The sequence below is a fragment of the Oncorhynchus clarkii genome, chromosome 2, assembly GCF_045791955.1.
Source record: "Oncorhynchus clarkii lewisi isolate Uvic-CL-2024 chromosome 2, UVic_Ocla_1.0, whole genome shotgun sequence".
Taxonomy (NCBI): Eukaryota; Metazoa; Chordata; class Actinopteri; order Salmoniformes; family Salmonidae; genus Oncorhynchus; species Oncorhynchus clarkii.
The window spans coordinates 5,327,197-5,340,854 of record NC_092148.1 but is presented as its reverse complement, the minus strand read 5'-3'; the positions used below and the strand labels follow the sequence as shown (position 1 = coordinate 5,340,854).

Sequence of the window (13,658 nt, the reverse complement as noted above, 5' to 3'; positions counted from 1 at the left end):
AGATAGAGAGAGAGAGAGAGAGAGAGAGAGAGAGAGAGATGGATACAGACCTGGAGAGAGAAGATAACCACGGTGAAGCAGACAACAGCAGTGATGCCCACGGCCATGATGACTGAGTCAGTGTCGTAGAAACTAGCTATCATCCCCACCATGTAGGACATAGCCAGGGTCAGGATGGACTGGAAACACCAGAGGCAAGGAGAGTCATACAACCTCTTTTACAACTTCAACAATACTTATGCAACTTTCTATGTAGAAGTGCACATATCAACGCACACTTATAGTGAATAAGACATCATTTTTCTTCTTCAATTAGATAAATGTACAGAACCGGCCCATAAAGTATAGCTACGCATACTATTCTTCATTAAGCATGCTTTTAGTCCACGTAAAGGCTTAATCTGAGTTTAGAAAACAGGCCCATAAAGTATATCATTATAGAATGGTAATAAGGGCCATTGAAATGAGACATGTCTTATTAACTTACGAGTGCAATCAGGTTCCATGGATGTTTACGACGAAACTCTCCACAGCAGCTGATGGTGATGAGAGAGACGAAGAAGATGCCATAGGACACCCAGTAGGTCCATGTGTTGGCCCTGACAAACACTTTGATTTCCTCCACAAAGGTGAAGACAGCCACGAAGGAGAATGTTACCATCAGCTGGACGGTCAACACCATGAAGACCTGTAGGTGGACAAGGAGACAGAGACTATTAGATACAGGATACATACACTACTAGAATTCCAACTACGTGGACTCTGGGGATTGTTCTTTAAAAAACGGTTTGAAGACATTTTGTTTGATTATTATGATGGCTATACAGATGCATGTACAACCATTATATCTGATTATTATGATGGCTATACAGATGCCTGTACAACCATTATATCTGATTATTATGATGGCTATACAGATGCCTGTACAACCATTATATCTGATTATTATGATGGCTTTACAGATGCATGTACAACCACTATATCTGATTATTATGATGGATATACAGATGCATGTACAACCATTATATCTGATTATTATGATGGCTATACAGATGCCTGTACAACCATTATATCTGATTATTATGATGGCTATACAGATGCCTGTACAACCATTATATCTGATTATTATGATGGCTATACAGATGCATGTACAACCATTGTATCTTAAGTTAATATTTTATCTTTAGTTCAAGTTTGCTTGAGGTCCTGATTTGGAGCCTCTTGTCGTCCAGGTTGTCCCTTACTTTCCGGATGAAGGCTCGTCTTATGGTCTTGTCGTCCAGTCCAGAGCCAAGAGAGAAGGAACTATTGTCACTAAAGGCTGGGGGTTGATCATCGCTGTGGTAACCAGTGTTTGGGTCTGGGAGAAAAGACAATGCAATGCACATCAGACCACAAACACTTCCAATGCCCCTTTCTATCTATCAATGAATGATAACACACATCAGACTACAAACACTTCCAATGCCCCTTTCTATCTATTAATGAATGATAACACACATCAGACCACAAACACTTCCAATGTCCCTTTCTATCTATTAATGAATGATAACACACATCAGACCACAAACACTTCCAATGCCCCTTTCTATCTATTAATGAATAATTTTTGCTCCGTACTAAAAGTGCTCCATCTTGAAAACGTCACTGCTGTCATGCATCATTTTGTGGACTAATGAACAAAATAGTAAAAGATAGTTTGAGTGAACTATCCCTTTAACACTTGAAGTACTCACCATGATTTGGGTTGTCAAAGCCCTGACCGTAGGCCCCAGGCATAGGAGCGTAAGGTGCAGTGCCATATCCTGGGTTCCCCTGACCCTGGGAGTACATGGGCTGACCAAATGCCCCAGGCGTGGGGAAGGGCATCCCCCCTGGAGCAGGCCCTGGCCCCCCAAATGGGTTCGACATTCCCTGCGTGTTGGGTAAGGTCATCCCATATCCTGGTGGGCTTGGCTGCCCAAAGCCTACATTTGGTGGCTGGATGCCCCCCTCCAATGAAGAATAGATATTCCTGTCAGGTTGGGACATCACTAGGTCTGTTCCTCTCACTGGGACAGGGGTTCAAGAAGTGTTGATCTGGTCTGGACTGTAGAAACAGGGCACTAGAGACAGAGACACACGATGACGAATGACAAAGGTTACTTTTGACATTTTAGTCATTTAGCAGAAGCTCTTATCCAGAGCAATTTACAGGAGCAATTAGGGTTAAGTGCCTTGCTCAAGGGTACATCGATTTTTCACCTAGTCAGGTAGGTGGTTAGGATCCTAGTAGGTATCACAGTAGGTTAGGATGGAAAAGGTTTTAAGAGTACATCATCTAATCTAAAAAGGGGTTTTAAAAGGAGACCAAAGTCCATCCTGGTATCCCTAGGGGATACCTGCCCCAGTATCTGTGCATTAGAGATGTCGACAATGAGTATAATGGTTCTCCTCTCTAACGCCCAGGAGGCTCATATTAAAACTCCCATTAGACAGCTCTGCAAGCATTATGTCAAAATATGTTCCTTACTCACCAAATATCTTAATGTATTTATTTAACTAGGCAAGTCAGTTAAGAACAAATTCTTATTTTCAATGACAGCCTAGGAACAGTGGGTTAACTGTCTGTTCAGGGGCAGAACGACAGATTTGTACCTTGTCAGCTCGGGGATTCAAACTTGCAACTTTTCGGTTACTAGTCCAACGCTCTAACCACTAGGCTACCCTGCTCTAAGCACTAGACTACCCTGCTCTAACCACTAGGCTACCCTGCTCTAACCACTAGACTACCCTGCTCTAACCACTAGACTACCCTGCTCTAACCACTAGGCTAGCCTGCTCTAACCACTAGACTACCCTGCTCTAACCACTAGACTACCCTGCTCTAACCACTAGACTACCCTGCTCTAACCACTAGGCTACCCTGCTCTAACCACTAGGCTACCCTGCTCTAACCACTAGACTACCCTGCTCTAACCACTAGACTACCCTGCTCTAACCACTAGGCTACCCTGCTCTAACCACTAGGCTACCCTGCTCTAACCACTAGGCTACCCTGCTCTAACCACTAGGCTACCCTGCTCTAACCACTAGGCTACCCTGCTCTAACCACTAGGCTACCCTGCTCTAACCACTAGGCTACCCTGCTCTAACCACTAGGCTACCCTGCTCTAACCACTAGGCTACCCTGCTCTAACCACTAGGCTACCCTGCTCTAACCACTAGGCTACCCTGCTCTAACCACTAGGCTACCCTGCTCTAACCACTAGGCTACCCTGCTTTAACCACTAGGCTACCCTGCTCTAACCACTAGGCTACCCTGCTCTAACCACTAGGCTACCCTCCCGTTATGGCCGGTCTGTACTTCAAAAAAGGTAGAAATAAAAATTTACAAGCAAAGGAAAATAAATGCATATTCGGCACTCACACCAAACAGAAAGTACACAACATCGGCACTCACACCGCCACAAACAGAAAGTACACAACATCGGCACTCACACCGCCACAAACAGAAAGTACACAACATCGGCACTCACACCGCCACAAACAGAAAGTACACAACATCGGCACTCACACCGCCACAAACAGAAAGTACACAACATCGGCACTCACACCGCCACAAACAGAAAGTACACAACATCGGCACTCACACCGCCACAAACAGAAAGTACACAACATCGGCACTCACACCGCCACAAACAGAAAGTACACAACATCGGCACTCACACCGCCACAAACAGAAAGTACACAACATCGGCACTCACACCGCCACAAACAGAAAGTACACAACAACTCAATACATTGGAGGTGCTGAAAATGACCTTTTTTTGGTTGCTTGTATATAGACCTTTCTGGAAGTACATACAGGCCGTAACGGCAGGAAATGAACACAGCTGCTGAGAAAAACTCCCTATTTGGTAAACTCGCTTGCAGAGCTGTCTAATGGGAGTTTGAATCAGTTTAGAGGCATCTCTAATGCACAGATACTGGAGCAGGGAACACTCTATCCACCCTGTAATAACTGTGCATCACGAGGGAGGGAGGGAGGGAGGGAGGGAGGGAGGGAGCCATGATTCAGCAAACTATCTAGATTAGAACAATGATAAGCAAACAGCAGTGTGCTATTCATTACAATGTAAGAGCTCAAAATAATATAACCAAAAATAACCTGTGACTGTTGATCCGTAACTAAAAATGAACTATGGTTACGGGAAGCGAGTGGGACAGTGGCACAACTTTAAGGTGTCCCTCCCCGTCCCGCTCTTATCTAGACTGTTCACAAGAACTGTCCAACAGTGTGTGATTGCGGCCTGCAATTCGGGGCATTCCTGCATGTGAACACCCCCCCCTCGAGCATGCCATTGGTTCCTGCATAAACGCCCCCCCTCGAGCATCCCATTGGTTCCGGCATAAACACCCCCCCCTCGAGCATTCCATTGGTTCCTGCATAAACGCCCCCCCTCGAGCATTCCATTGGTTCCTGCATAAACGCCCCCCCCTCGAGCATTCCATTGGTTCCTGCATAAATGCCCCCCCCCTCAAGCATTCCATTGGTTCCTGCATAAACGCCCCCCCCCCCCTCGAGCATTCCATTGGTTCCTGCATAAACGCCCCCCCCCCTCGAGCATTCCATTGGTTCCTGCATATACGCCCCCCCTCGAGCATTCCATTAGTTCCTGCATAAACTCCCCCCCCTCGAGCATGCCATTAGTTCCTGCACAAACGCCCCCCCCCCCCCCCCCGAGCATTCCATTGGTTCCTGCATAAACGCCCCCCCTCGAGCATTCCATTGGTTGTTGCATAAACGCCCCCCCTCGAGCATTCTATTGGTTCCTGCATAAACGCCCCCCCTCGAGCATTCCATTGGTTCCTGCATAAACACCCCCCCCTCGAGCATTCCATTGGTTCCTGCATAAACGCCCCCCCCCCTCGAGCATTCCATTGGTTCCTGCATAAACGCCCCCCCCCCCCTCGAGCATGCCATCTTAATTCTTGTGTGACACTTGATATTCTGGATTTCCGCTGATTGTCAATGCGATTCCAATGTGGGTCAAAAGAGTCAGAGTCAGAGTTTTTCAGGGGCCAAGGGCACTGTCTGCCGGTATCAAATATTGTGATAACTAACCCAAGACAGAACAGAGCCTGTTGTTTCCAAATGAACCATAGTGGGCAGAACAAGCAAGGAGGTGTGCAGAGCCAAGAGCCTCTTCCGGCCACAGGGCTTCCTCTCAGTGAAGGTAAACACCAACCGGATGCTTCATATCTATACATCCTGTCAACTATCTGATTTATTGTTCCATCCATGGTTGCCATGTTTGACATTTTCCTGCAAAAATTGGGCTACTTTGAAAACGATGTCAGGGGTGAAAATGTATTGGTTGCGGGTGGAGGGTTTTTGGGATACTTCTAAATCGCATTGCGGCCGCCATGGCATATATCTTAAACAAATATATTTCACTGTGACCTGCTGCCGCAGACTATCAGGCAGTGAGAAGGCTGTGAGTGAGTGAGTGAGTGAGTTGAGTTGAGTTGAGTTGAGTGAGTTGAGTGAGTTGAGTGAGTTGAGTGAGTGAGTTGAGTGAGTGAGTGAGTTGAGTGAGTGAGTTGAGTGAGTGAGTGAGTGAGTGAGTGAGTGAGTGAGTGAGAGGACCGGAGGGGTGTGTGTACGTGGAGAGCGCTGGTTGAGAGTGTGTGTACGTGGAGAGCGCTGGTTGAGTGAGTTGAGTGAGTTGAGTGAGTTGAGTGAGTGAGTGAGTGAGTGAGTGAGTGAGTGAGTGAGTGAGTGAGTGAGTGAGAGGACCGGAGGGGTGTGTGTACGTGGAGAGCGCTGGTTGAGAGAGTCCGGCAGCAGAGACACGGAGACGGAGCAGCACACAAGCACGTCGTGACAACTTTTTACCAAGTCTATTTAGACTGGTCATTATGGAGGCACCCTTTTCCCATAAATCATTAAACACTCTAGAACTGATATAACGGCGACAAAGCATTGGAAAATGACTTTAGGCACACGAGAGCTCTTTAGATACATTTGCTCAGAGGTGGTTTAAAATAAACTGCATTCTAATGTCACCTTTCTTATGGATAACCATATCAAGCGAAGGGTTTCTACTCTCGCTCAGTTCTTGAAATAACAAGTCAATCTCAAAAATAGGCCATTTATAATAACAGTTTGTAGTCTTCACATCTGGCACATAATAACTGCACAATTCCCAGAAAATGGCCTAACATTCATTTGTAGAAGATAATCCAAGTGTTTCTAGCACAGAGATTGAGATCCAATACTCATCACTCAAACTCTCCTGTTGGATTTATCTATATAGTTATCCACATGCACAAACGGGATATATTTTAGAAATAAGGCACAAGGGGGTGTGGTATTTGGCCAATATACCACGGCTAAGGGCTGTTCTTATGCATGACGCAACACGGAGTGCCTGGATACAGCCCGTAGCCGTGGTATATTGGCCATATATCACAAAACCCAGAGGCTATTATAAACTGGTTATTATAAACTATTATAAACTGGTTACCAACGTAATTAGAGCAGTAAAAATAAATGTTTTGTCATACCCATGGTACACGGTCTGATATACCACGGCTGTCAGCCAATCAGCATTCAGGGCTCAAACCACCCAGGTTATATTTACAATTATTAACTGGGTGGTTTGAGCCCTGAATAGTGATTGGTTGAAAACCATGGTATATCAGACGTGTACCACGGGAATGACAAAAACGTTTTACTGTTCTAATTATGTTGGTAACCAGTTTATAATAGCAATAAGGCATGTCAGGGGTTTGTGGTATATGGCCAATATGCCACGGCTAAAGGCTGTGTCCAAAGTTCAGTCCATATACCACACCTCATCGTACCTTATTGCTTAAGCATAGCACTCTAAACAAGTTAAATTGACATCCACTGATGAAAATGATCTGGGGAGTTTAATAAGGGCAATTTATCTTCTCTCGTGACATATTCTTAAACTCGCAATAATTATTATTTTGATGGAAAACCATAGTTTGCTTCTTAGCCTGTCAGTTAAAATGATATTCCTTAATTTGCTTAATAACGTTATAGGAAAAGGATTTATTGGATAAATGTGGCAACTTCTCTCTTGCTGCAACATTTATTGGGGTCTAGTTCAGCCCTTTGGGCAGGTTTTCATGGGTCATTGGTCAGTACATTTGAGCTACATCTGGCAACCCTGGTTCCATCTGTGCAGGTTTTCATGGGTCATTGGTCAGTACATTTGAGCTACATCTGGCAACCCTGGTTCCATCTGTGCAGGTTTTCATGGGTCATTGGTCAGTACATTTGAGCTACATCTGGCAACCCTGGTTCCATCTGTGCAGGTTTTCATGGGTCATTGGTCAGTACATTTGAGCTACATCTGGCAACCCTGGTTCCATCTGTGCAGGTTTTCATGGGTCATTGGTCAGTACATTTGAGCTACATCTGGCAACCCTGGTTCCATCTGCGCAGGTTTTCATGGGTCATTGGTCAGTACATTTGAGCTACATCTGGCAACCCTGGTTCCATCTGTGCAGGTTTTCATGGGTCATTGGTCGATACATTTGAGTTAGATCTAGCAACCCTGGTTCCATCTGCGCAGGTTTTCATGGGTCATTGGTCAGTACATTTGAGCTACATCTGGCAACCCTGGTTCCATCTGTGCAGGTTTTCATGGGTCATTGGTCGATACATTTGAGTTAGATCTAGCAACCCTGGTTCCATCTGCGCAGGTTTTCATGGGTCATTGGTCTTTACATTTGAGCTAGATCTGGCAACCCTGGTTCCATCTGTGCAGGTTTTCATGGGTCATTGGTCGATACATTTGAGTTAGATCTAGCAACCCTGGTTCCATCTGCGCAGGTTTTAATGGGTCATTGGTCAGTACATTTGAGCTACATCTGGCAACCCTGGTTCCATCTGTGCAGGTTTTCATGGGTCATTGGTCGATACATTTGAGTTAGATCTAGCAACCCTGGTTCCATCTGCGCAGGTTTTCATGGGTCATTGGTCTTTACATTTGAGCTAGATCTGGCAACCCTGGTTCCATCTGTGCAGGTTTTCATGTGTCATTGGTCTTTACATTTGAGCTAGATCTGGCAAACCTGGTACCATCTGTGCAGGTAACATTATCCTAGTTAGCTGGATAACGGCTTCGCCGCTTTCACCAAATTGTGCCGAAAAAGGGTAAATTACTGGGAGCTTCATTGTCTGTTCACAATGCACATTAGTAACATCAGCTGTTAAAAATACATTTTAAAAAACAAACAGAATCTGTGGCATTATTTAGGATTCTGAATACAGAAGATTATATTGTACTAAATAAAACAATTTATTTGAACTGAGCAGAAAGTGTGGTTTCACTTTTTTTCCCCTTCTAAATTGTGTTCCTTCAACTGGTTTCGACTTCAGATCCCTCACGTCCCTGAATGTTCCATACGCTACCTGCTAAACTACCAGTCAGGTGAAACTTTTTGTCCAAATCCTGACTATATTTGTAAGTGCTGTGTCCAGGTCAGTGTTTGAAAGCAGCGACAACGGCCAAATCAGTGGGATCTCTCATTTTGCAACACATGGTGTGGAAAAGCACATGATCAAAATAAGCTTCTGACGTCATTGATGATAGTGACACATGCTTTCGCACACTGCTCCGAAGTTAGCTGCTTAGCGATTTCAACGCATGGCTCGGAGCTCCGGTTTCATTACGAGCTACGGGTGTCGCCCCCACCTGATGTGTACCGGAGTCCTAGCTATCGTTAGCTAGCTACCTATCCCGCCTGATGTGTACCGGAGTCCTAGGTAGCTAGCTAGAACCCAGTGTCCTTCGGCTTCGCTAACGCCTGCCCTCACCGTTGTTAACAGCACTGCGGGAAAACAGTCCCGGTCAGGCGGGATGAAGGACACTGTCACTCTTTGTCTCTGCTACCCGCCTCTTTTGTGGGGTTTATCAACGTTTGGCATCCAACGTTATGGTGCGTTACTGTTAACTACTGTACTGGAGCGCCCGCCTCTGTACCGGAGTCCTAGTTAAAAAAATAAAATAAAAACATTAGAAGTACACTACATTACCAAGAGTATGTGGACACCTGCTCGTCTGACATCTCATTCCAAAAATCATTGGCATTAATATGGAGTTGGTCCCCCATTGCGGCTATAACAGCCTCCACTCTTCTGTGAAGGCTTTCCACTAAATGTTGGAACATTGCTGCAGGGTTTTGCTTCCATTCAGCCACAAGAGCATTAGTGAGGTCCGGGACTGATGTTGGGCGATTAGGCCTGGCTCGCAGTTGGCGTTCCAATTCATCCTAAAGGTGTTCGATGGGGTTGAGGTCAGGGCTCTGCGGGCCTATCAAGTTCTTCCACAACGATCGACAAAAACCTTTTTGTATGGACCTCACTTTTATGCACTTGGGCATTGTCATGCTGAAACAGGAAAGGGCCTTCCCCAAACTGTTGCCACGAAGTTGGAAGCACAGACTTGTCTAGAATGTCATTGTATGCTGTAGAGTTAATATTTCCCTTCACTGGAGCTAAGGGGCCTAGCCCGAACCATGAAAAACTGACCCAGACCATTATTCCTCCTCCACCAAACTTTACAGTTGGTACTATGCATTCGGGCAAGTAACGTTCTCCTGGCATCCACCAAACCAGATCCACCTGGCATCCACCAGATTTGTCCGTAGGACTGGCAAATGGTGAAGTGTGATTCATCACCCCAGAAAATGCATTTCCAATTGTAGCGAGCTTTACACCACTCCAGCTGACGCTTGACATTGCGCATGTTTATCTTAGGTTTGGCTGCTCGGCCATAAAAACCTATTTCATGAAACTCCTGACGAACAGTTCTTGTGCTAATGTTGTTTCCAGAGGCAGTTTGGAACTCGTTAGTGAGTGTTGCAACTGAGGACAGAGATGTTATACACGCTGCGACTTGGCGGTCCCATTCTGTGGTCTTTATGTCCTACCACTTCACGGCTCAGCCGTTGTTGCTCCTAGATGTTTCCACTTCACAATAACAGCACTTACAGTTGACCAGGGCAGAAATGTGATGAACTGACTTGTTGGAAAGGTGGCATCCTATGACAGTGCCATGTTGAAAGTAACTGAACTGTTCAGTAAGGCCTTTCTATGGGGGCGGCAGGTAGCCTAGTGGTTAGAGCGGTGGGCCAGTAACCGAAAGTTTGCTGACAAGGTACAAATCTGTAGTTCTTCTCCTGAACAAGACAGTTAACCCACTGTTCCCCGGTAGGCCGTCATAGTAAATTAGAATTTGTTCTTAACTGACTTGCCTAGTTAAATTTAAAAAATCTACTGCCAATGTTTGTCTATGAAGATTGCATGGCTGTGCGCTTGATTGTATACACCCGTCAGCAATGTTTGTGACTGAAAAAAACGAATCCACTCATTTGAAGGGGTGTCCACATACTTTTGTATATTATATTAAGAGAGATGTGCAGATGCAGGAACGCCCCTAATTGGGGGCCGCAATTGCATCCTTCTACCAATAATAACTTTCACTGGCAATATTTAATTGTTACAAGATTCATGAGCTCAGATCTAGGATCAGTTTAGTCGACTAAACTACGGCTGTGGATAACTATTACTGCGCCATACACAAACGTTGTTTTATGGAAGTGGAAAACTATAACAGGCTGTACAAAATATACATATATTTATATATAAAATCCCACTGCAACAAACAACTCAGTATCATATTACCGGTATTCTCCGTCGATGAAGTTTGAAAGTTTTCCGTAAGCGTTTTCCAAGTTGCTCCCAGTTTGAAAGATAGTCACCTGAACAGCTAGAAGAAACTTACTTTCCTTTTCGGTAGGCGATATTTGTTCCGCTAAGTCCTGCGTTACATATTTCAGTCCAAAAGGTCATGCGCGCCCCTTGTGAGGTACGTCATTTCTCGAATGAACTGTGTCACGCTGTTTCAGCCCTGCTGCCATCAGATGGCGCGATTATTCCTCACGTGGCAATTACAAAAGACGAGGAATAATAGCGCCATCTGGCGGCAGCGGGGCTCGACCACATGTCAACATAGGGCCAATGATGAGTAAATATTATAACTTGATCGTTAAAGGTCCAATACGGCCGTTTTTCTATATTAAATCATCTATCCCCAACAATTAAGTACCTAACTGTGATTGTTTTCTATTGAAATTGTCAAAAAGAAACAAAGATAGCTTCTTAGCGAAGAGAAATTCCTCAAACAACAATTTTTGCTTGGACTGTCTAGGAGTGGTCTGAGTGGGTAGGAGAAAACTGAAAACGATCCGTTATTGGCAGAGAGGTTTGGAACTCTCTTTCCTATTGGTCAACAAATGTATCACGTCAACAAATGTACCACGTGGTGATGTCAGCAGGCAGACCAAAACTCCATCCCACAACAACAGGCTGAAATTTCAGGCGGTCTTTTCAAACAGCTCTTGCACTAAAAGAGCATTATCATAATTTTCACAATTTCACAGTATTATTCCAACCTGGGCCTTTAACAAAAAGTACTTTCAATAATAGCTTTTTTGTTTATTTATGAGGATGAATAAATTAGTGCCCAGTTAATTATAATTATTATTATTTTAAAGTAAAAGTCAGCCTAGCCCAAAAGTCCACTAGATGTCAGCATGTCACATCTGAACACACACACACACACACACACACACACACACACACACACACACACACACACACACACACACACGGACGGACCTCAGCTCTCTCCCCTACAACTCTGTTCTTCAATCATCTACAACTCTGTCCAGTCTTGGCATCAGGGTGCAGGCTTAATTGCTTTAGCCCAGTATTAACACAACTAATTCAATGAACTGACCACAAGCTCAGCATTTAGTTGAATTGAAGGACACCGAACAAGTCTAACTCTTTCTCACATGGATCAGAATGGAGAAATGAAGACATTTTCAAGGGTCTTGTTTACAAAACACGAGAGGGCTTTTGTTGTTCATCCTTCCCATTGAGTATGGTAGAGGCCTCTAGTGGACAAAAAACAGTTTCAGCATGGGCAGCACCATTGAGGGCTTCCAGCATGCTTCCACCATTTTAAAGTAGTAAAGTAGTCAACTAGATGGGTATTCTTATGGGTTGTAGCCTAAATGGCGCTGCCCATGCTGTCAAAGACACTACTATGGCACAGATATAAAGAGGACTCCTCTATCTATCTTTATGCTCCTTCCACTGAGGAGGGCCTGTAGGCCACCACCTGTCCCCCCTGTGCCTGCACACACTCAGACACTGAGGCCTGACAGGTGACTTTCTGCAGCTGCCTAATAGGGTTCAGCTGTCGTAAAAATGGGGACAAGCGTGACCAACTCACGGCCTCACAAAATGTGACTCCATGAAAATGAACAATAATGTATTGTATTGTAACTGTTAAATGCAGACAGAACATTATATAGCATGTCCTCTATTCCAGTGAAACTGTCAGACTAATGGTAAAGCTGACATGGCCATCAGTGGCCTTAACTTTATTCCCACATTGAAGTTCCTATGTGCCTGGAATTCAAAAGGATTCTAAACAAGGTGGAAACAGGGGAAAGAGGAGTTCCCAGGATCCTCTCTGTCGGTCTGACTGGTCAAGTCGCAGGTTTTGCAGCTTCATTTGTTCCTGCCTGGTTGCTCTCCACACACACACACACACACACACACACACACACACACACACACACACACACACACACACACACACACACACGCACGCACACACACACACACACACAGCTAACCTTTACTGACCACAGCAGGGAATGTCATGTAGGAACCAATCAACCATCTCATAGGATTCAAAACCATGAATGAAGTCAAAGCCCCATTAGAAAGGGTTTCTGTATCCAGTATAGTGAACTTCATTATGTAGATGAGTGTTAATAGAATTGAAGCGTGGATGTTTATCATCAGGATCTGGTAAAGATATATATATATATACAGTATATATTTTACATTGGTCAACTGATATGTTTTGATGAAATACTCAGTAGAGAGTTGTAGCTGTCAGAGAGACTTGTGGCTGCAAGTTGGCAGACCAAGGACCCTTCTAGGAAGGGTTGAGAGATCAGACTACATCCCAAGTGGCACCCTATTCCCTATGTAGTGCACTAGTTTTAACCAGGTACCAATATAGGGATTACTGTATGCAGGGTGCCATTTGGGATGCATTCATCAGGGGATAGAGTTCACCTACTTACCATTCTAGGAACATAGCAGGTTCATGTTTCAGAGGTGATCTACATTATTAACAAGAGAGGGGGATAATGTAATCAGCAAGATTCAGAATCTCTCAAGAGAGGGGGATAATGTAATCAACAAGCCTCAGAATCTCTCAAGAGAGGGGGATAATGTAATCAACAAGCCTCAGAATATCTCAAGAGAGGGGGATAATGTAATCAGCAAGACTCAGAATCTCTCCAGTTTGAGAGTTAATGTTTAGACTAGAGGACACCAACCAAGATTTTTTATTCTTCAGATTATCAAGTGAAGTAATAATACAAGTTGTCTAGTTCAGCTTCCTCTTCCTGGTTTTAGTTTGTTTTGATTTGTCAGGCCAATCATATATCACCTAAACAGCAGTGTCATGAACAGCATGGGAATGTAGCACCATGGACAGCAACCCAACTGGCAAACTGAGACATTCAAATTCCACATAGAAAAG

The 13,658-nt window shown here is 44.5% G+C and overlaps 1 protein-coding gene across 2 annotated transcripts in view; it reads right to left on the bottom strand.

Moving 5' to 3' along the window:
• Positions 1-11,238, bottom strand: part of LOC139419564 (protein lifeguard 1-like) — a 15,417-nt gene extending 4,179 nt beyond the window's left edge. Inside the window, exons 1-5 of one of the 2 annotated variants that reach the window (XM_071169538.1) lie at positions 10,709-11,238; positions 1,737-2,105; positions 1,245-1,360; positions 488-688; positions 51-179 (exon numbers count right to left, since the gene is read on the bottom strand). In XM_071169538.1, the coding sequence (XP_071025639.1) occupies positions 51-179; positions 488-688; positions 1,245-1,360; positions 1,737-2,031 (741 nt within the window). In that variant the 5' untranslated portion in view covers positions 2,032-2,105; positions 10,709-11,238. The remainder of the gene's footprint in view (positions 1-50; positions 180-487; positions 689-1,244; positions 1,361-1,736; positions 2,106-10,708) is intronic. The other variant, XM_071169545.1, reaches the window with a different exon arrangement.
• Positions 11,239-13,658: the final 2,420 nt, after the last annotated feature.